This window comes from Miscanthus floridulus, chromosome 16, assembly GCF_019320115.1.
Source record: "Miscanthus floridulus cultivar M001 chromosome 16, ASM1932011v1, whole genome shotgun sequence".
NCBI lineage: Eukaryota > Viridiplantae > Streptophyta > Magnoliopsida > Poales > Poaceae > Miscanthus > Miscanthus floridulus.
In genome coordinates this window covers 21,235,436-21,258,099 of record NC_089595.1, presented here as the reverse complement: position 1 = coordinate 21,258,099, position 22,664 = coordinate 21,235,436, and the positions used below count along the sequence as shown (strand labels likewise).

General features: G+C 45.6%; 1 protein-coding gene and 3 pseudogenes across 1 annotated transcript; 2 read left to right on the top strand and 2 right to left on the bottom strand.

Annotated features, from left to right (window-relative positions):
* The first annotated feature begins 2,219 nt into the window (after positions 1-2,219).
* Positions 2,220-2,659, top strand: LOC136510404 (3-ketoacyl-CoA synthase 20-like; annotated as a pseudogene).
* Positions 2,660-3,079: 420 nt separating this feature from the next.
* Positions 3,080-3,553, bottom strand: LOC136510402 (3-ketoacyl-CoA synthase 20-like; annotated as a pseudogene).
* Positions 3,554-11,007: 7,454 nt separating this feature from the next.
* Positions 11,008-16,392, bottom strand: LOC136513657 (cycloeucalenol cycloisomerase-like). The gene is made up of 8 exons (XM_066507621.1): positions 16,223-16,392; positions 15,975-16,144; positions 15,658-15,741; positions 14,796-14,837; positions 14,264-14,374; positions 13,355-13,546; positions 12,291-12,388; positions 11,008-11,673 (listed from the first exon to the last, which is right to left on the bottom strand). Exons 1-8 carry the CDS (start codon positions 16,227-16,229, stop codon positions 11,481-11,483), a joined length of 897 nt encoding a protein of 298 aa, XP_066363718.1. The 5' UTR covers positions 16,230-16,392; the 3' UTR covers positions 11,008-11,480.
* Positions 16,296-18,363, top strand: LOC136510401 (solute carrier family 40 member 3, chloroplastic-like; annotated as a pseudogene).
* Positions 18,364-22,664: the final 4,301 nt, after the last annotated feature.

Below are 22,664 nucleotides of genomic sequence, written 5' to 3'. Positions count from 1 at the left end.
CAGGGTTCCCTTAAAGCTTTTCGGTTGATGAAACTAAACCTCATAGCCTTACCCGCGAAGGGTCCGAAGCACCCCCCAGGCCATTCTGCCCAAAATCACCCGGGGGCTCGAGGGCTACACCCATCGGGTGCGCTCGCGCGTACCCTCTAACAAATCAAAATACCCCTAGGCGATTCTGCTCGAATCACCCAGGGGCTCGAGGGCTATTGTCGGGACCTAATACCGGGGTACCCAATGAGGTGGAACTCATGAACCATCGAACGATTGACACTCCCAATCAGACGAGAACGTTACTACGTCTCTTGTCCAAAACAATGAGAGACTGGTTCCGCCTCGCCCAACCCTCGAGGCAGACTCCGCCTCGCTCGACCCCCGAGGGCTAGACTCTGCCTCACCCGATGGCCGAGGGCAGACTCCACCTCGCTTGACCCTCGAGGACTAGGCTCCTCCTCGCTCGACGGCCGAGGGCAGACTCCGCCTCGCCCTACAAGTACACCCTACTCCATCATAAGGATGAGCATAGGGTAGGACTTAACACTCGAGTCAAACACAGCACCAACGACCATGCCCTACACCATGACAGGAAAAGTACCGCCAGGGAACGACGGGATAGGTGCTTTGGACCATTCTGGCATTACAGAGTCCGAACAGTATTATAGGCGCCGCCTTCAGCCCTCAGACACGGAACCCGACATAGACATACGACAACCACTACGGTCCAAGAAGAGACTCACGCCCTCTACAATGTCGGATGTGCTGTCACCATGCTATGGTCCCAAAGGAGTGGCGCCCGCTCCATGGCCCCTCGGGCCCACCAGATCGGAGCACTCGCTTCGACCTCTGGACACCCTCTCCGATCGGAAGGCCTTGCCCACAGCGCTACTTCAGACTCCGACCCCGCGTCCCTTCGACCGGGACTCGTAGGAACCAGAAGGCATGCGGAGCAAGGCTGGGCAAGGCTCATAAGTCAAAACTACTGTACCAGAGTCCATACCCTACGCAGAGCAGTACTCTGTAGCCATCCTAACATTCTATAGTGCCATCAACAGTGTTGTAGGCACCTACCATTATTTGGTATCTGCCGGTATGGGCAACAAGGCTTGGTAGACGTGGACAACACGGTAGCATACGCACCATTTCCCTCTCACTTATAAAGCCACCCCCTTCATCTATAAAAGGGGATGTGCTTCCTCCAACAAAGGGACCGACCCTTGAGGGATAAGTTGAACACACACGACACGACATAGACAACTGAGCAGCGACCAAGCTCTCGGCAACCTTTTCGATCATTCCATCAGAGACTTGAGACTCGTCCCTCTCTCGACAGTTTTGTACCCCCTACTACGAACCATTTTCGGTACTGATAACACGAGCAGCAGCAGTAAATTGGACGTAGGGACATTCTGCCCGAACCAGTATAATCCTCGTGTTCTTTAATGCACCATATGGACCCAACACGTAATAATCACAAATTTACTAGCCGGTGTTTGTTCGAAACACCGACAAGTAGTATGTAGGAGTATATTATTTTTTCCACTTAAGATGATTGACACCGACGTTTACCGATGCCTATTTTGCAAAGAATATCCTATAATGCGCTTTTTGTTGAGTGAAAGCTAGATTACGACAGCAGCTTCGTCCATTGTCATCATTTATTGGTGATGTCTGAAAGTCTTTAATTTAATTTAAGAGCCTATCTACAAGTTAGACTACCCACAACATTGATTTTTGAGAGAATTATTTATTTGGCACTGAAACAAACCAGTGTTTCGTATTTGACACTAAAAAATTTGAACTTTCTTATCTGGCAACAAGTTAAAATTTCCTTTCGTAAATGGCACTGCCGTCCATTTAGGGCAGTAACGGTGTCAAGTGACCGGCAAAAAGACATAAATACCCTTGTTTGCAGCAGAAACCCATGGTGCCAAATAGGAAAGTTCAAGTATTTTCGTATGGTGCCAAATAGGGAAGTTCAAGTATTTTCGTATGGTGCCAAATAGGGAAGTTCAAGTATTTTTGTATGGTGCCAAATAGGGAAGTTCAAGTATTTTCGTATGGACGATATTGGCCTCAACTACTTCCCTCATCCTAGTCACTGACGGTTGGCCCCACGCGTGCTCATCGTCAACTGCAGCCACCAGTAGTTTCTGTACGTGTGTACCCATCAACTAATTAGCGGATTGAGATGCTGCAGGCGAACCTCGGGGTGCTACACCATCATGGTGAGCACCAAGAACATCACGCTCAACTGGTACTTCGGCAACGACCGCTCCATGCTGCTATCCAACCGCATCTTCCACATGGGTGGCGCCGCCACGCTACTGTCCAACCGCCGCGCCGACGCCGGGCGCCCCAAGTACCGGCCGCTGCACACAGTGCGCACCCACAAAGGCACCGCGGACGAGTGCTACGGCTGCGTGTACCAGCACGAGGATGCACAGGCCGCGTCAGCGTGTCGCTGGTGCGCGAGCTCATGGCCGTCGCCGGGGACGCGCTCAAGACGAACATCACCACCCTGGGCCCGCTGGTGCTCCCGCTGTCGGAGCAGCTCAAGTTCCTCAGGTCCCTCATGCTCCGTCGCGTCCTCCGCTCCCGCAGCGTCCGTACGTACATCTCGGACTTGCCGATGACCAGGAACAACAGGCTCCCCAGCAGTTGAGGCACCTGCACGCTCGACTGCCATGGCCAAGAAGGCAGCCACGCCATGGCCGGCGAGCGCGCGCGAGCAAGCCGCCATGCTGCTGCCTTCTCGGTTGTCAACAGAAGCAACTCCATAACGGCTGAGAAACCCTGGCATATCGGATCTGCAACAGCCTCAACAGCTCACACGCACTTCAGGCGCATGCCGCGCCCTTGCATGCGCGCTCGCCGCGCCAGTGACTCGCTCACCACGCTCTCGCGTGCCCGGTCCTCACGCTGCCTGCATGTCCGCTAGGCATGCTCGCCCGTTCTCAGCGTACAGCACGGCCAAAGGCCCCAGATATAATCCTATATATGTATACTATAAATGATCAATGAAAGCTGTCCAGTTGTGCAATCTTATTCTACATCGGCCATGGCAGTCGAGCGTGCAGGTGCCTCAGCTGCTGGGGAGCCTGCTGTTCCTGGTCGTTGGCAAGTCCAGGATGTATGTACGGACGCTGCGGGAGCGGAGGACGCGACGGAGCACAAGGGACCTAAGGAACTTGAGCTGCTCCGATAGCGGGAGCACCAGCGGGCCCAGGGTGGTGATGTTCGTCTTGAGCGTGTCCCCGGCGACGGCCATGAGCTCACGCATCCGCGACACGCCGACGCGGCCTGTGCCGTCCTCGTGCTGGTACACGTAGCCGTAGCACTCGTCCGCGACGCCTTTGTGGGTGCGCACCGTGTGCAGCAGCCGGTACTTGGGGCGCCCGGTGTCGGCGCGGCGGTTGGATAGTAGCGCGGCGGCGCCACCCATGCGGAAGATGCAGTTGGACAGCAGTATGGAGCGGTTGTTGCCGAAGTACTAGTTGAGCGTGATGTTCTCGGTGCTCACCACGATGGCGTAGCACCCGGGGTTCGCCTGCAGCATCTCAATCCGCTAATTAGTTGATGGGTACACACGTACGGAACTGCTGGTGGCTGCAGTTGACGATGATCATGCGTGGGGCCTACCGTCAGTGACTAGGATGAGGGAAGTAGTTGAGGCCAATATCGTCCATACGAAAATACTTGAACTTCCCTATTTGGCACCATACGAAAATACTTGAACTTCCCTATTTGGCACCATACGAAAATACTTGAACTTCCCTATTTGGCACCATGGGTTTCTGCTGCAAACAAGGGTATTTATGTCTTTTTGCCGGTCATTTGACACCGTTACTGCCCTAAATGGACGGCAGTGCCATTTACGAAAGGAAATTTCAATTTGTTGCCAGATAAGAAAGTTCAAATTTTCGAGTGCCAAATACGAAACACTTGTTTGTTTCAGTGCCAAATAAATAATTCTCTCTTGATTTTTACCGATGCTCAAACAAGAGAGAAGGCTGAGGCATCAGGTAGTAACATTGTGGGAGCCGATGCTGAAACCAATAAAAAGTTCGAGATTTTCTCTGTGTACCATTATAAAAGATCGTAATCCCTTATGTAACTCTAAAAAAATTCAGCGGTCTTCAGCGCCACTACTCTAACTTTTTCGTATCCTCCATGCCACTTCTATCAGTTTGGGCTCTAACGCCGTCAACTGCAGGTGTGAAAAGACGAAAATGCCCTTAAGTTCAAATATGTTATTAATTTTTTTGAGCATCTTAACGACTTCAAATGAAAAACTCAAAACTAGAAAGTTGTAGATCTCGTCGAGATCTATAATTTTCATATAATTTTTTTTTTCATTTAATTCCGCAAAAGAATAATATGATTTTTCTAAGATATATTAATCATATCAAATCATATTTTTTTTGCGGAATTAAATGAAAATAAATTTTATATGAAAATTATAGATCTCGACGAGATCTACAACTTTCTAGTTTTGAGTTTTTTCATTTGAAGTCGTTAAGATGCTTAAAAAATAACATATTTGAACTTAAGGCATTTTTGTCTTTTCACACCTGCAGTTTGACGGCGTTAGAGTCCAAACTGACGGAAGTGGCATGGAGGACATGAAAAAATTGGAGTAGTGGCACTGAAGACCGCTAAATTTTTCAGGGGCACACAGGGAATTACGATATTTTATAATGGCACTCAGGAAAAAGTCTCTAAAAAGTTCCACTCAGGTCATCTTGATTCCTCAATGTTGAGAAAATAAAAAAAAAGTTTTTTTTTTGTTTGTTTGTCGCAACGGCCGATGGTTTGAACCAGCACACTCTTCCTCTTTCGCACGCTAAGCAGGCACGCTGATGATTCTGAATATTTGAGTCCCATGTATGAACAACAAATCATCGAAACTCACACTATAACCATTTGTGGTTTCTGGCATCGATACGAGCTGGCGTACGAAGATGATTTTTCAGCACCAGCACCGGTAACGCTGTGGGCAGTCTTACAACTTGAAGATATATATTTATATTCTCCCTCCCCCCTCCGTCTCAACATGGATGTAATTGTAGAGTATTGTCAACTCAAGTAATGCTAAATAATTAAGTTAGACTGAATTTATAATATATTTATTTTGAGTCATATATACTGATATTATTATTTTTGTATAAAATTAGTCAAATGTAAGATAATCTAATGTTAACTAGAAGACCTGGAATTGTTTTCTTTTTGTTGGACCGATTTATTTAGTATATGGAAATAAAGGTCTGCGTCTGGTTCCGCTACTACGTGCCTGCCAGGTGCCAGCTCATGGAGCAAGTACCGGGCACAGTGAGTGTGAGTGTGAGTGCTACACCTGTCTGCCGGTCTGCTACGTGCCAAGCACACCAAGGAGTGGAGGACCAAGCACCGAGATCGACCGACGAAAAGGAGATAACATTTGATGGTCCCCGATGAGAGGTTCTGAGCAAAATTTAAAACCTCACCCCGCTTATCATGGGACAATCGACATGGACAGCTTTAGGTCAGGTTTAGTTTCCAAAAATTTTTTATCTCCTACAATAAAAGAGCATGTTTGACACATGCATAGAGTACTAAAGTAGACGAAAAAAAACTAATTGCACAGTTTTCGGCGAAATCGCGAGACGAATCTTTCAAGCCTAATTAGTCCATAAAAAGTCCTAAGTGCTACAGTAACCCACATGTGCTAATGATCGATTAATTAGTATCATTAGATTCGTCTCGCAGTTTCCTAATGGGTTCTATAATTTGTTTTTTTATTAGTATCCAAAAACCCCTCTCGAACACATCCGATGTGACACCTAAAATTTTTCAACTCCCCAACTAAACACACCCTTACTGAGCCTTATTATAGCAAAAACTTGTTATTTTAGCTTTTATTAAGTTCCTCCTTGGCACGACTTTTAGAGAGGCTTTTTTTTTCCTTCTCGGATTTCTTGAGTGAATCTCCACTAAATGTTGGCTCGTATAACGGCTCATCAAGGGAAGTTGCAAGAGAGAAAATACTGTTTTTTATACTAAAAAGGTGAAGCCACCTAAATATGACTTCTTTTGACTTTTCTAGCTTCTTAAGTGAAATCATCTTTTATACAGAAGCTCTACCAAACAGAACTTAAGACGCAAATATTAGAAAAACGATAAGATGACAGTTTTACCAAAATTATTTTTGAACGTGAGAAGATGGTTTTTATATGGAACGTTGGCTAATTTTTAGACAGCTAATTCCCTCTAGTCCAAATTGCAAGTTGTTTTGGCTTTTCTAGATATTACATTATTTTTGAACAATTGTGATGACCTCATCAAACCATGTGAAAATAGTCTAGATAATTCTCAATATGAAATATATGAAAATTCAGATTACATTACATATTTCAGGAGTAAAATCATCGTCTCGTCTCATGACCCTGCTTAACACCGTTAGTGGCCAAATCTAACGTAAGGGTCATGCAATGAAAGATAGTTAGATTTCAGGCCAAATAGGTAACTTCAAATCTAAAAGGGTTAAGGAAGGAAGCAGTTCTTTAGGTGATGGAAGCAATTTTCTCCAAATAGATATGTATCGTCCCCGCAAAAGAAAAATGAAGCCCCTATAGTGATTTCCCAAAGTAAATAAAGAGTATGTATTGATTTACACGAAGAATTCAAGTGGATCTAGCTCCATGATTAGGCTGTGCTGAGTGCTTCTAAAATATTATTATGGCCTTGTATGTAAAGATGGCAACGGGCACATAATGCCCGCATGCCCGCGGGCATGGAACCTGATGGGCAAGGATACGTGCACCACTTCTTGCCCGCGGGCACGGGTGCGGGCACCATCCTAAATCCAGAGGATAGTTCTTCGTGGGCAAAGAAATTTGCTATCCTCGCCCACGTATCCGCCAGACCCGCTCCACAGGTCTGACATGTGGGACCTACAAGCAAATATATGTATATATACACAATTCCTAGGGTTTATTCCTGATTCAATCCACACCCCCACCCCACTCAACCACCCCAATCCCCGTCGCCGCCCCTTCGTCTCGGTCTCTCACAGACTTGGATTCTCACCTCGCGCTGCGCTCGGTTGGCAGCCGTCCTCGCCGCCTCGAGCCATCACGCGGGCGAGGCCACGACCACGAGGGGGGTGCCCCTGTGTAACCGTCGCCGCCCATCCAAGCCGCCCCTCCCCCGTCCCTAGCCAGCCGCCTGCCCCTAACGCGCAAGCCCATCACCCGCGACCCTACCTCCCCATTCCCCCCACTCGCAATCGCGCACGGCTCCTCCACTCGCGGCGTCGGCATGGCTCCTTCACATGGGGCGTTGCGCCTCCCCCACTCGTGGCACCCCGATGCCGGCCTCCGGCCTCCCTACTCCGACAGCTAGCGAACGCCGGCCTTCCCGCTCCAAGACTCCCACTCGCGGTCGCGGCGCCTCCCCCACTCGCGCGACTCCTCTGAGATCCAGCGCACTCCGACGGCCTCGCACGCCTCCTCTCCAGTCTCCACGCGTGACTTCTCTCCAGATCCAGCGCACTCCGACGTTGGTCGCCATCCTCCCCGCTCGGAGCCTCCGAGGCTCCGACCTAGGCCGCCGTCCCCGCCGTGCAGGTCGTTGTCCCACCACGCTGGCGGGCATGCCCGCGGGCAAGACATACCCACGGATAGCGGGCGCGGGCACAGAATGCTACCCGTGGTTGGTGGCGAGCGCGGGTGCGGATGCACAATTTCTCTCACGGATGCGGGTCTGTGAGGCTTGTATCATCAGGTAACATACCGTTGCCATCTTTACTTGTATGGCGTGGTCTATATAGTAAAAAAAAAACGGATTCTTCCCTAATTACGTACCGCTAGTGTTTAGCAAATCGTCACAAATACACCTGACATGACACATGAGACGGCGCGGCGCCCCCAGCCCCAGCAGGCAGCAGCTCTGATTACCGCGCCTGATTACCACCGGCACAAAAGCGATGCGCTGGCAGATTTGAGTGCCCTTTTCTCTCTCTCTCTCTTCCTTTTTCTCCCTGCCCAGTGGCAGTGCCCACCCTGTGCATTGATGAAGCTGTGGGCCACGCCACACGTGTTGTTGCTGCATCGCCGGGCCCCGCCGGCGTCGGCGTCGGCGTCGGCGCCGGCGCCGCTCTCCCCAATTCATCGCATTGCCACTGCTTGCTTGTTGAGACTTTTCCCTGTGTGCCCTTATAAAAGATCGTAATTCCCTGTGTGTCCCTGAAAAAATTCAGCGGTCTTCAGCGCCACTACTTCAACTTTTTCGTGTCATCCATGCCACTTCCGTCAGTTTGGGCTCTAACGCCGTTAAACTGCAGGTGTGAAAAGACGAAAATGCCCTTAAGTTCAAATATATTATTAATTTTTTTTGAGCATCTTAACGACTTCAAATGAAAAAACTCAAAACTAGAAAGTTGTAGATCTCGTCGAGATCTATAATTTTTATATAATTTTTTTTTCATTTAATTTCGCAAAAAAAATAATATGATTTTTCTAAGATATATTAATCATATCAAATCATATTTTTTTTGCGAAATTAAATGAAAAAAAAATTTATATGAAAATTATAGATCTCGACGAGATCTACAACTTTCTAGTTTTGAGTTTTTTCATTTGAAGTCGTTAAGATGCTCAAAAAAAATTAATAACATATTTGAACTTAAGGGCATTTTCGTCTTTTCACACCTGCAGTTTAACGGCGTTAGAGCCCAAACTGACGGAAGTGGCATGGATGACACGAAAAAGTTGGAGTAGTGGCGCTGAAGACCGCTGAATTTTTTCAGGGGCACACAGAGAATTACAATCTTTTATAAGGGCACACAGGGAAAAGTCTCTTGCTTGTTTGCTTCCGTCTCTCGCTCTCTCGAGTCTGGACAGATGATGATGAACATGCAAAAATAATGATTCCATTCTTCATTGGGCTATCTCACGCTCACGTCGGGAAAACTTGGCTGCAGCGTCAGATTCGTGGCCCAACAGGCCCACAACACACAAGGGCCACACCCATGGCTTAGACGCCACTCTCTCTCTCTCTCACTCTCTCTCTCCACCTTCTTTTATTGCCTTTCTATTCTTGTTTAATTTGTCCCTTTTATATAGTAAATATATATACCGTTGAAATAAGAAACATATAATTTGTTGCATAGTCCCCAGATCCGTCCATACAAATTATAACAAGCTAGCTATTTCTGTTGTCAAAAAAAAAAAACAAGCTAGCTATTTTTATTGGAATTAATTAGCTCATGAACCCAACCTTATTTTTATTAAACCGGATAAATTTTAAGATCCATAGTAAATGCTAATCTAGATGCAATAAATAATTAATTGAGTGTGAGAAAATGCATGTAGATTGACCTTATTTTTTCATACGTTCATTGCGAGTGTTTCATTTAGATGTTGTAGATGTTTTACATATATGTTGCAACTATTTTATCTGGATGTTGCATATGTTTGGAATGATTTTCAAGAGTTTTCATATGCTTTTGCAAGTGTTTCAGATGCTTGTTTGCAAGTGTTTCAGCTGTTTCGTGCGAATGCTGCAAGTGTTTCATCTTGATATTGCAAAAGTAGATCGTGATGTTGCATATGTTGCAATGGCTATACACGTCTGTTTTAAGTGTGTGTTCCAAATGTTTTATTTGTTTTTCAAACGTTCATGGCAAGTGTTTTATCTAGATGTTGTATATGTTTCACACGTATGTTGCAACTATTTTATCTGGATGTTGTATATGTTTGCAGTGGTTTTCAAGAGTTTCATATGCTTTTACAAGTGTTTCAGCTGTGCGCGAATGTTGCAAGTGTTTTCATCTTAATGTTGCAAAAGTAGATCATGATGTTGCACATGTTGCAAAGTGACTCAACTGTCACAACCGCCTGCTGCAGCTGCTTGGGCGCCATGCATGCACATGGGGGAAGCAGAGGGATGGAGCGCTGCTCGGCAGCAGGTGCGGGAAGCGGAGGACGATGGCGACAGGGGCACAGGCAGTCCCCGCGCGGCATGTGTTGTGGCATGTGGAGAGGCCGCACGCAGAAAGCGGAGGGGGTGCAGGCGGACAGAGGCGCGAAGTGGGGGCACAGTTTTCTAGGAGCAGCAGATGCTGGTGTCAGGCGTAGAAACGGACTGCAGCCACAAGCGTCTAGACGCGGGCATCCGTCCGGATGTCTGTGTGCTAGTCATGCCGTAAACAGATTACTAATTTATAGATGGTTATTGCACATGTCGTGCCACGCCTGGTTAAAACCCACAAGGGCTCAGACTTTTTTTTTCTCAAACAACGCAAGAGAACTGCACGTCATTTTCATTAAGGCAGTGCTATCCGAACGCTAAACGGCCCCTTCCGTTTAGCCCATTATTCGGGCGGGTGTTTAAATGGGCAAAACGACCGTTTAAACGGTCAAAACAACCGATTAAACAGAAATACTGTACCACCGTATAGTGTTTCAACGGTGCGTAACCGGGCTAAACGACTGTTTGATGAACAGTACATTAAGGTAACAAGCGCTCAGACTTGACCGGACAAGTCATGACATGAACGGTGCGGCGCTGGTAAAGGTTGTAGGAGGATACAGTCTACATGTTCGGTACTTCTCTCATAAGCACTTCCCTGTGTCTAGTACTTTTGTGTTTTCGTACGTACAAAGAGATTGCGGGAAGAAATGTGGCTGGAAAAAAAACCTTATCGGGGTAAGCTTATCTATCTATTTATTTAGTACTTCTACATTTTAGTGCAAAAATCCCGTCAGAAAAAGCTTCCCCGAGAACTGTACAAAACGTGGAAAAGTGCCGTCAAAATAAGCTGATGTGATACATTTTCTAATACAAAATGGGAAGAAACGCGCTAGAAAAGCACACCATTTTGCTTTTAATTTCAATTTATTTTGGACATAAAGCTGTATCAAACAAGACCATAATTAAAGAATGTCTAATAAAAACCCTAAGGCATATCGATAATGATAACAGTACTTGAGATTACCAATTTTGATTTGTTGTTGCTTTCAAATTTATAAAATGTCACTTAAAATTCCAAACACGTGGACAAGCACATGTTGATGCCTATTTCCTATAAAACGGATGGCAATAGTGAAATACCAAAAAAAAAAAGGCAATCAGTCTCCTTTCCACAACATTGTTGAAGTGCGCAGTGCTCGGTGATGCAAAGCTAGCTCGTACAGGATTACTCTGCTGAAAACTTCATTAAGAACTTTACCTGTTGCTATGCAGCCTAAAAAGTCCAAGCAAAATTCAGCACAGTACTACCAGAATGTCATGAACATGATACACATGACAACATACAAGACAACAAGCACATCTTCACGACACAATCCCTGCTCTAAAGTTACACATCATGTCATCGTTTTTTCTGAGGGCACATCATGTCAATGTCATCATCTCTTTGGTGCAGCAGAGGCAGATTTTTATCAGTCATGATGAATGCTACTTAGATGATGATGTGGAGACACAGAATTTGCAGCTTCGCTGAATCAGGTGCTTTCGTTCTGCACTTGGAACCATGCGAGCCCTGGCTGACCACCACACTGCCTCGACTCTGGGATGGGAACTATTGGCCCCAAAAATATGCGCCATAGGTCCAGTATTATCGTGACGAGCATCGCTGAGCCCAAAGAGTCAACAGCTACCCTGGACAGGTTCCACTTCTCATCTTTCTCGTCAATCCTGAACCACAAGTAACAGAGGCACACTTAAGTTGTTGAAAAAGTTATAATAGTCCTCGTTTTCTGTATTTTCAACAAAACAGCACCAAATCAAATCATGGTTACGACATGTCTGTTGACATCAATCACGGGAAGTGATATTGGTTTTGATGACAAATGTTATTTGTCTCAATAATCAGAGTGCCATTTATTCCATTATTTCATCAGGTGATGAGTGGGAACAGGGAAGACATAAGCTTGCTACATATGATTTGTTACTCAATCTAACCAAGCTTACCAACAAAGCAAAAATTGTTCACATAGACAAAATATGAAGCAACAAAATTCACAAAACTCAATGAACCGATACTCCTAAAGACCCAGCTGAAATGAAACTTGAGAGACAATATCTTTCGTGTAAACTTAAGACTGATAAACATAGTCTGACTTAGTAATTGAAGGCAGACAGAGACATGGATAAAGCACAAAAAAAGAAATAGTAGAAGCATCGTTGTTCTAAAGGAAATCAGCAGATTTTCTTACCGAATGAAGAGCAAGTGAGTTCAAGTACCAGAAACCAAATAAATAGAAAATGATTGTGGAACTAGTTGGTCACATCTAAGCTCAGATTCATTTTACCTTGAAAACATTGGGAAGCTGACGATGAAGTATATTGCGTAGAACAAAGAACCTACTTTGTACATTATATCCCGGTCAACGAATTCATAGTATGGGAACTGCAAAAGTCCACGCAGAATATCAGCCATGAACATGTGGAAACAAAAACAGAGAAAGCGATGGACAGTTACATATATATATATATATATATATATATATATATATATATATATATATATATATATATATATATATACTGACATCAAAAATGGAAAACTTGGCTTCTTAGATAGGATTGATGAAATGTGAAAAGTAAGATCAGTTGTATTTCTTATAGATTACCTCAAGTCCTCAACTATTCCCGGAAATAAAATGTATTGAACAAGCAACGCGTACTTGCTCAAAATCTGGTCAGATTTGAATAATTGAATATTTATCCTAGATTTGGTATATATAGTTAATCCCAAAGAATCCTGATTCTTTCATCGTCGACTGAATATTTCAATATTTGCATGTATTGTGCAGGTTACCACCTTAAAGCTATTGTTTCTCACTTGACTAATAGGAAGGATGTCATGCTGAAAAAAATTATTAGATGGGTGCTCTCAATTTATTTGAACTCTATGTCTATAGTTGCATGATCTTATGATAATACACCTAGTACTGTAGTACGATAATTTTCAAGTTTTCTTGGAGTGTGACAATGGTCAAATAAAACTAACACATTGCTCTCACAAAACAGAATTGAATGTAGCATATTATGCAAAAGATTGCAACCGATGGTACCTCCACATGACTTATTGAGATAACGAGTCCTAAAAACAATGGATTATCTACAAGTGTTAATGACTAGGTATGTCTAAATGCTCTGAAATGTCTACCAGGTCCAGCATGTCAACATCAACACTAATTTGCAAATGCCCAATGAACTAAACAAGGGATATGCAACATTACTGCTACAAATTGGGGTGAGCATTAAACTATTTAGTGTAATAAGGCATTAATTTTTCAAACTTTCTATATAAAAGGAAAACTGATCGTACTAGAATTAGAAAGTGGAAAGTTAAATATTAGCAAGAACATACATTTGCAATGGCTAGGGTCTCCAGGTACGCTATGAAGTATGACAGCGCTAAAATCCATGCTGCTTCAAATAACCAGCGAATAGACTGTGGTAAGTGAGCTGTAGAGTGACGTAATCTACGGAGTGTCATATTTGATGCCATATGATAGAACAGGAAACAAGCATGGGTCAGGAGAAACGTCGTATGGGGTACCTGAAACATGAAAGTAATTAAAAAATCATAAATAACACTGCAACTGTGATCAATCATTAACTCAGAAAAAATGGGAACAAGGTTCTTGGACACATTTTTCTTTCTTCTTAAAACGATTGCAGAACATACATGCCAGCTCAACTATCTAGTTTCTATTGTCAGTTTTTCCGAAAGCTTGGATTCAGATTCTGAAACCAGAGTGGTTCCACATACCATTTTCTCTGTCATTTACTGAAAGTAAGAAACAGGAACATATCATCCCAAACCTTGTTATAAAAAAATATGCTAATTAAACTAATAATCCAGTTACTCCAAATTGTGATGTGATCAAGGTAACTGATTTCCCCTGTTCCACAACCATCCTGGATCTTCCTTATCAATAAAATAATAACAATAACTTTTCTATTCAATTTTATCCAAGTAGACCTTAAGAACAGCACCAACAAGTATTGGTAGTACATATTCATCTATTGCTATGACATCACATCAAATTTCAACAGAATGAATTGGCTGGAATTTATCTAAGACAGAGAAAATTCAGTTTAATTGCGGTGATGCAGGATTGCAAACATGAAACCTCTAGTTGTACTATCAAATGCAAGTTGGAACACATGACAACAAGTTGCAGTACTTGTAACTGTGCATCTGCATAACAAAGATGCCACTCAAAATATGGGAGAACATCTACAAGAACAACTAGAAGCCATCAAGTCTTACATTATTCATCCTCCATGATGGAAAAGTATATGACGCACCAAGAACTGTGAAGAAGTAATGTGTCCAGAAGTAGTTACCAACATAGCTAAAAATTATAATCCAAATATTAGCCTGCAATGGTAAGACGTGTTTTGAATTTAGCAAATGGTTTTCAAAAGATAAACTGAACCAACAAATCTCACTAGTAAAAGGAAATCCATAAACAATTGAGAAGTACATGTCTAGTTCTTTATATTGGTAGCTTGCTACAGAATTTTTAGAGTAGCAGCACACTGAATTCAAATCATAATGATTTTAAAAGTCCCAATTCATCAGAGACAAATTGGTAAATTTCCCAAATTTGCCACATAGTTCTTCTGCACTCACTAGGTGAAATTAATTAAAACTCATTAAAGTTAACTCGCTGAATATTTTAGGATCCGATGACGGCAACAAATATAATTTATACAATGTTGAGCTATTCCATGAAAATAATTATTTAATATTTATAAACCTAAAATGTCGAAAATGATTCACAGATGAAAATAATTACCTTGACCCAGTATCGATCTTTCAAATTCCTAACACTATCTGCCTGAAAAGTGAAGTTAACGATAAATTAGATTCTGAACATATGAATTCACTTTATATTAAGAAGAAAGGTTCGTATTAAATAAATAATATTAAGAAAATGGCTGCATTTTTAATGCAAAAATGAACGGCAACATCTTTTAGGGAACCAAAGAAAGTCAAACACCAGTTTTCTTTTAATCTCCAAAATGATAGCCAGCATGTAAGCTGGAAGCAAAGTACTGGTACAACAGAACAAAGGACACTATTCAGACATATGAAGCATGACCTTGTATGAATTATATAAATCACCCATAAGGTTGTCTTGACAAATCACAAAAATGAACCTGTTTTGATACATGATTAAAAATAACAGGTGCTATCAAAGGTGAAAAGAAGAGCACATGACCGGCAGCATCAACACAGGCATGCCACAGGGCTTGTGGCTGACAGATGCAGCACGTCTCAGGTCAGAGGGGAAAAAACAGCAAAGAGGGCCCACACTGGAGTGGGCTTAAATCTAATGATCTTTCAGCAACAGAGCATCATGTATCTTGCCCTCTCTCCACGTACCAGTCTGCTATTCCTTTCCATCTCACATTTCTCACCTAATGGTAGATGGTTGATATATTAGCAAAATGTCAACACCAGCAGTGTCCCTTCACTGGTGTGGATTACAGACAAATCACATGTGTACCCTACCTTATAGTTTGAAGAATTAACATAAAGCATGCATATTTAATGACTTTACTTTGAACAGAAAAGAGAAAAGCATACATATGTTGGCGAGATGAGCAGCCAGCCGAGGGAACAGAACAGGAGGGTAGAATTTATTTATGGATTACCTTCCCTACGAGGAAGAGGGGGATGACGAACGCCGGCACGGTGGACACCAAGCCAAGGATCAGGTACTCCAGCTCCGTGAACCTCTACACATGGCACAAGAAGCCAAGAATGGGCAGAAAGATAATGCATTAATAGTTTATTCACGCAACGCAACAGCACATCCTGATCTCGTGATCGTGGCCACATTGTGCTCGTCGAGATACGGTAGATCCAATCGAGAACCCGATCGACGGACCGACCAACAAGGCAACAACCAACCGAGAATCATGCGGGTCTAGATGAACACAAGATGATGAGACGGAGGAGCAGCAAGCACCTCGTAGAGCTTGAAGGGGACGACGCCGCCGAGGCAGAGCGTGAGCCAGAAGGGCGTGTAGAGCAGGAAGAAGGCCTCCCCCCAGCGCTTGCTCCCGTCCGCCGCCAGCCACGCGCTCCTCCTCCCAGCGCCGCCGCCGGCCCTGGGCTTCGCCACCGGCCGCCGCGCAGCTGCGAGAGGGAGGAGAGGAGAACCTCGTCAGATACGCGGAGGGCCACCGCTCCCGTAAGCACGCGCGCGGGACGCACCTGCCATTGGCGGGCTGGTTCCTCTTGCACCGCCCTCCCGCAGGAGTCAGGACGCCGGCCGAGCCGCCGAGGGATGGGGATGGGAATCGGACCGGAGCCGAGGTGCGGACGCCTGTCGGGGCGTCGGGCTGCGTGCGGCCAGCGGGAGTGTGAGTGGGAGTGGGAGTGGGGGCGGGGGAAGGGGACAAGAGGCTTCTGAGTTCTGATGATAGAGACTACAGATAGGCCTTCCCGCGCGTGGCGCTCGATTGCCCTGCGTGCATGGGCCGATCCAATCAGCCTCACGAGTAACCATTGCAGTTGGGCTGAGCTCTTGCCCAGGCCTGGCTCACGAGACGAAAGCACCTTATCCATTTCGTCTCCCGCGCGTCCCCCTCTGCCCGGCGGACGACGGCACCTTGGACCGGCCAGCGGCCATGGCGCCGTTCGTGTCCAAGCTGCTCTCGCCCGCTGGTGGGGGATCTCGTGAGCTCGCTCCCCCGGATCCCCGCGTACCGATCTCTGACGGTGATCCAGACGGCAGCGCACCTGGTGTCGGCGGCGATGGTCATGTACGCCTTCACCGTCCCTCGAACTTCATCTGCCTCGGCGCTGCTCCTGCAGCCGTGGTTCGCCGCGCTGGTGGCGTCCACGGCCGTCGACCGCCTCTCCTGCGTCTCCCTCGGCGTCATCGCCGAGCGCGACTTCGTCGTCCAGGTACACGCCATTGCCAAAGAGATGTTCAGACCTGAAACCAATTCCGCTCATGAGAATGATGACATCTCTGACACTGTGGCTGCTGAACTAGCTAGCAGGGGAAGGCAGGCCGATCGCACTGGCGCGGGCGAACGCGGCGCTCAGCAGGGTCGATCTCCTCTGAGAGGTACAATCATCTCCTCCTGATCATCAATGCAGTGCAAGTCGACGTAGCGATCCCCGTGACCCCGTCCGATCATCATCATCATCTCCGTGCTGCGTTTTCTTTCCCGTTTTTGTGTGCAGACGGCGGGGGCGTCCATCTTCGCAGTGCTGCTCTCCAGGAACGACCCGCTGACCTGCGTCAGGCTCTCCTGCGCCATCTCGCTCTGCGCCCTGCCCCTTCTGTTTTTTTCTAGGCGTCGCCATGAGCCGGCTCGCGGACGGCATCTTCGACCGCTCTGCTAGTGCTAGTCCGGGCTCGCTAGAGCGGTCCGGACGACATGGGAGGAGCACGGCGGTCGGCGAGGCCTGGGAGACCATCAGGCGCGGCTGGACGGAGTACCTCCGGCAGCCCGTCCTCCCGGCGAGCCTCGCCTACGTGCTCGTCTGCTTCAACGTCGCGCTCGCGCCCGGCGCTCTCATGACCACCTTCCTCATCCACCACGGTACGTACACGCCTACACGGTACACCCGCCCGTGCGCGCTGTCCGTCGTCGACTTCATATTCGCAATACACAATATCATCGTGGCGCTTCCTCGCGTTGGCAGGCGCGAGCGCGACGGTGCTCGGCGCGTTCGGCGGCTCATCGGCGGTGGTGGGGATTCTGGCCACGTTCGTGACTCCATACCTTGTCAAAGAGCTGGGCATTCTAAAGGTCAGGCTAGTAGTATAATAACGCGTTCGATCATGTCAGCTCTGACACCGGTGTGTGTTCTTCGTTCCGTGCACCGTGACAGGTCGGGGCGGCAGGGCTGGTCGCACAGAGCGCGCTCCTCGGCGCAGCGGTCGTGGTCTTCCTCACCGGCCCTGTCTCGCGGCGCGGCGCCCTCTTCGCTTTCCTCGGCTTCATCGTAAGGCCACTCCCTTCTATTCTCATCACGGCGGCATGGAGACCCTGAACTCGATCGGAGGACGTGAACGTCATGATGGTATGCATGCAATGCAGGTGGCGTCGCGGCTGGGGCACATGGCGTACAGCGTCATCGGGCTGCAGGTGGTGCAGACGGGGAACCCCATGGGGAAGGCCAAGCTGATCGGCGCCACAGAGATCGCGGTGGCCAGCCTCGTCGAGCTCGCCATGATGGCCGTCGCCGCCATCGCCGGGGACGCCGCGCACGTCGGCTGCCTGGCAGTGCTCTCGGCCGCGTCCGTAGCCGCCGCCGCATGTCTGTTCTGCGCGTGGCTGGCCAACCCCACCGACGAGCTCAGGAGGCTCTTCCCATGCTGATATTGATATAGTACTAGGAGGCGCAATTTTTTTTTTTTGATACTCGTCGATTCGTGCGTACGTAGCTCCAAATGTGTTGTAGTTTTTTTTAATAATGGAAACAAAAGTTTCGGCTTCATCGTTCCTCTATTGAAGGAAGAATTAGACAAATTATTATAAACTCACACTTAAAATAAAACCAGAGCATCAATCCTAATGTCCAAAGCGATAAGAGAAACTCCACTCATGAGAAGCAAACAAAAACATGACACTAGAGTCTAAAAGCCCGCATGCCTCCACAATGGAAGTCTTGTTCTCATCTAAGTGTTGCAATTGAGTCCAGAATCGGAGCCAATAAATCCCCCCTAAACAATACCTGCAAAAAAGTTTGTTTTTGGCTTTTTTTAAAACGAAATCATTTCTTGTGAGCCAGATTGCCCCGCACATGGCCGATGCTTGTGTCAAAACAAGCAAACTGTGTTTGCAGCGGCCCAATTTTGACCATCCCCAAACAACTGAGATACGCTTGTTGGAGGGGTAATACCAAACACCCAATGAACTGCACGCTAGAGAAAACTAGCATAATGACAATCAAAGAAAAGCCGTGGGATGGTTTCAAGTTTATTAAAAAACAGCAGACTTTATTATCATTCTAATTCCTTCCTGCTAGATTATCCTTTGTTAAAATTATCCCCTTTTCAAGAACCACATGAAGATTTTGTTTTAGGGGTATCTTCATTTGCCATATCTTCCGCGTGACTTTCAAACCATTGCTGATAAGGAACTTATACATAGAATTCACCGAAAATGACCCATTTTTATGTAAACCCCAAACAAACCTATATAGCATATTGTTTTTTTTGACCGAATCAGTAGGGGAACCTGCCTATTTTTTTATTTTCAATTAAATAAAGGAATAGTATGTACAAAGGGTGAAAACAAAAAAGACAAAATTACAAGGCATCTAGGCCCAAAGAGAAAGAGTGCACATGCTACAAATAATTATCTCTCCATAAACTAAGTGCAATTTGTTTGGTCGGCTTGGCTTTGGTACACACCAAACCAAGTTCATTCTTGAATCTTCCATGCATTGATGTTGATCTGACCACTGTCGAAGATGACTGCATTCCTTGTTATCCAGATGATCCAGCAAGCTGTTATGAAAATTTCTCTGAAGATAATGCTATCAAAATCTGCTCTAGCTCGAAGAATCATATCTAAAGGGCTGAGATTCAGGTTCCAGTTGATTGGTATTGTAAGCCAGCAGTCTCTGCTGAAAGCACACTCAAAGAAGAGGTGAAAGCTGGTTTCTTCACAACCTGAATTGCAGAGGACACAACTGTAATCATCTAGATGCATATTCTTCCTTCTTAGGAGGTTTCTTGTGCTCAATCTATCTCTGAGGAGTAGCCAGAAGAAGAACTTGTGCTTACCCAGATTACTTGAAGCTCAGATCCATTTAAAAAATGGTGATGCTGCAGTTGTACCAATAAGGATGCTGTAGGCCTTATAACTACTATATTTTGTGGAGCCCCAAGAATAGATCCAGATGTCATCTACATTTTCATCCCAGTATCTGGCTTGCAAGATGTTTTCAACTTCTTGTAATTGATCTGCAGCTTGAATGGATAGTGGCAGGCTAAAAAGCCTAGACATATCCTGATCAAGGAAGAAGTTTATAGAGCACTTTGGTTTCTTACTAAAGGAGTACACCTGAGGGAATCTGTTCTTGAAAGCTTCATCCAACCAGACATCAGACCAGAACATAACTGTGTTACCCTTGTTAGGAATGCAAGAGGCCATAGAATGGTATTTGTCAAAGAGCTTAAGGACATCTTTCCACTAGAAGGAACCAACTGGACTTCTAGCTTGTGGTGGAGTTTGTGTATTAGAGTAGAGTTTACTCCAAGTTGAAGTTACCCAAGGCACATCAGCATGGTTGAAGAATTTGTCCAGGAACTTCATCAAAAGAGCATCATTCTGGCTTTTGATGTCTATTATGCCCAATCCTCCCTATGTCTTAGGCTTGCAATCAGTTTCCCAAGCTGCAAGACATGTGCCTCTTCTGTGCTTTCTGAAGACATCAATCTGTTTGGTGACTTGGGGTGGGAGTTTGAGGTTGCACATCTAGAATGTAGGTAGTGCAGAGAAAACTGAGTTGACAAGAATTACCCTTCCATCGTAAGACAGGAACTTACTGATTCCATACAATCTTTTTTCTATTCTTGTGAGAAGAGGGCTGAACTCAAGTAAGGTAGGCTTGGTGATGCCAAGTGGGAGTCCAAGGTATCTAGCATATTGTTGAGCGTAACATGCACAATACTAGCAACTAGACTATGTTAATTTTATTCCCACCAAAGCCCTTCTGAAGGACACATTTAGAGGAGCAGTTTGCAAAACCTCAACTACCGTTGCCTGCTTTTTGCGCACCAAATTTATAGGTTTGGATATCGGGTTTTAAATGCCTGGTGTCCCAACCACTTGTCTTCCCAGAACCTGATTTAGAGTTCCATTATTTAATCTAAACTAACCTAGGTTTATGAACTGATCTTTGACACCCATAAGGCTAGCCCAAAAATGGGAAATTCCTGTTCTCTTTTCAACTTGGCTCAACGTTTTATTTTTTAGGTATTTGTTTTTAATCAAATCCTTCCACATGCCTTCTTCACTACATAACTTAAACAACCATTTACTCAGCAGACACCTATTTTGTAGCTCTAAATTCATAATTCCCATTCCACCTTGGTCTTTTGGCTGGCAGAGAATAGGTCATTTGACTAACCTATACTTCTTCTTTTTTCATGATCATATTGCGAAAAAAGTCTAGATCCGAAGTATTCAATCTTTTTAAACATCCATAGGGATCTCAAAAAAAGACATCATAAACATCGGTAGACTAGATAAAACATAATTTATCAGTTGTAGGGTCGAGATGGCGGACTAGGGGGGTGAATAGTCCTTTCTAAAATTAAACGCGCCGGCTAACCGAAACAAATGCGGAAATAAAACTATCGGTCTAACCAAAACTACACCCCTCTATTTAAATTCACAAGCACTTTATAAAGATCCTAATTAAGAAACTAAGGTGCCGGGCTAGCAACATCTCACCTAAATAATCCTAGATGTAAGGTCACACAAACATATGCAACTAGTACTTCAAACAACGGGGAGTTCCTACATAATCTAGTAAGCAAAAGCACAAAGCTCCTAAGATCACTAGCCAAATTAGAGAGCTCAAATTACTTAGCTACATAAACTAAGCAATGTGACTAACAAGGTTACTAAAACCAAATTAGTCATGCAAGGGAGCTACTTTTATGCTACACAAGTAAGATGGTAACTAGAAAGCTACACAAGTTAAGTAATTACAAGAGCAACTACACAAGCACAATATATGAAAAGTAAGTACAAGCTTGTGTAACGGAGATGCAAACCAATGGGAAGACAAGGATGACATGATGATTTTTATCCTGAGGTTCACGTGCTTACCAATACGCTAGTCCCCGTTGTGTCAACCGTTCACTTGGTGCTTCGGCGAGCTAATAGGTGTTTCACAAGCCTAGCCAACTCCACGAACCAAGTGAGGGTAACTCAATGACATGCTCAACTAGAGTTGCTCTTTGCGGCTCCCGCGAGGTGAGCACAATACCCCTTATAATCACTTCTCTGGAGCATCGCACAATATTCCTTGCGTGCTTCGACGGAGATCACGTCACCAAGCCGTCTAGGAGGTGGCAACCTTCAAGAGTAACAAGCACCACCGGCTTGCAACTCGATCTAGTGCCACTAGATGCAACCTCACGATGCAATCACACTAGAATCGCACTCACACTCAATTGGATGATCACTATCAAGCGTATGTGAGTTAGAGGGCTCCCAAGCACTCTCTAGCATGGACACAAAGTCCCCCAAGGTGCTTAACCTCAGCCAAGCCCGAGCACCCCATCTATTTATAGCCCAAGGTCAAATAGAATGGATACCCCTTCATTTGGGCTGACTGTGCAGTGATCGGACTCTCTGTAGGGATGACCGACCGCGTCCGGTCATTAGAGTCTGGTCGCTCCCAGGCTACCACGCGTCCCGACCATTTGAAACTAGTTGTTGCTGTCCAACAGCTCCTTCACATGCGCACTGACGCCACCTGACCGTCAACGCTCGGATGATCAGACTCACCAAGCCGCGCGTCCGATCGTGTAACAGAGAGGTCCAGAGATGAATTTTCATGACCTGATGCGTCCGGTCATGTACGACCAGACTCGCTGCCGCGTCCGTTTGCTTGCTATGTGCAGTGCCAGTTGGTGAACAGTGTTAGGGGTGCATCCAGTCGTGTCCCCAGG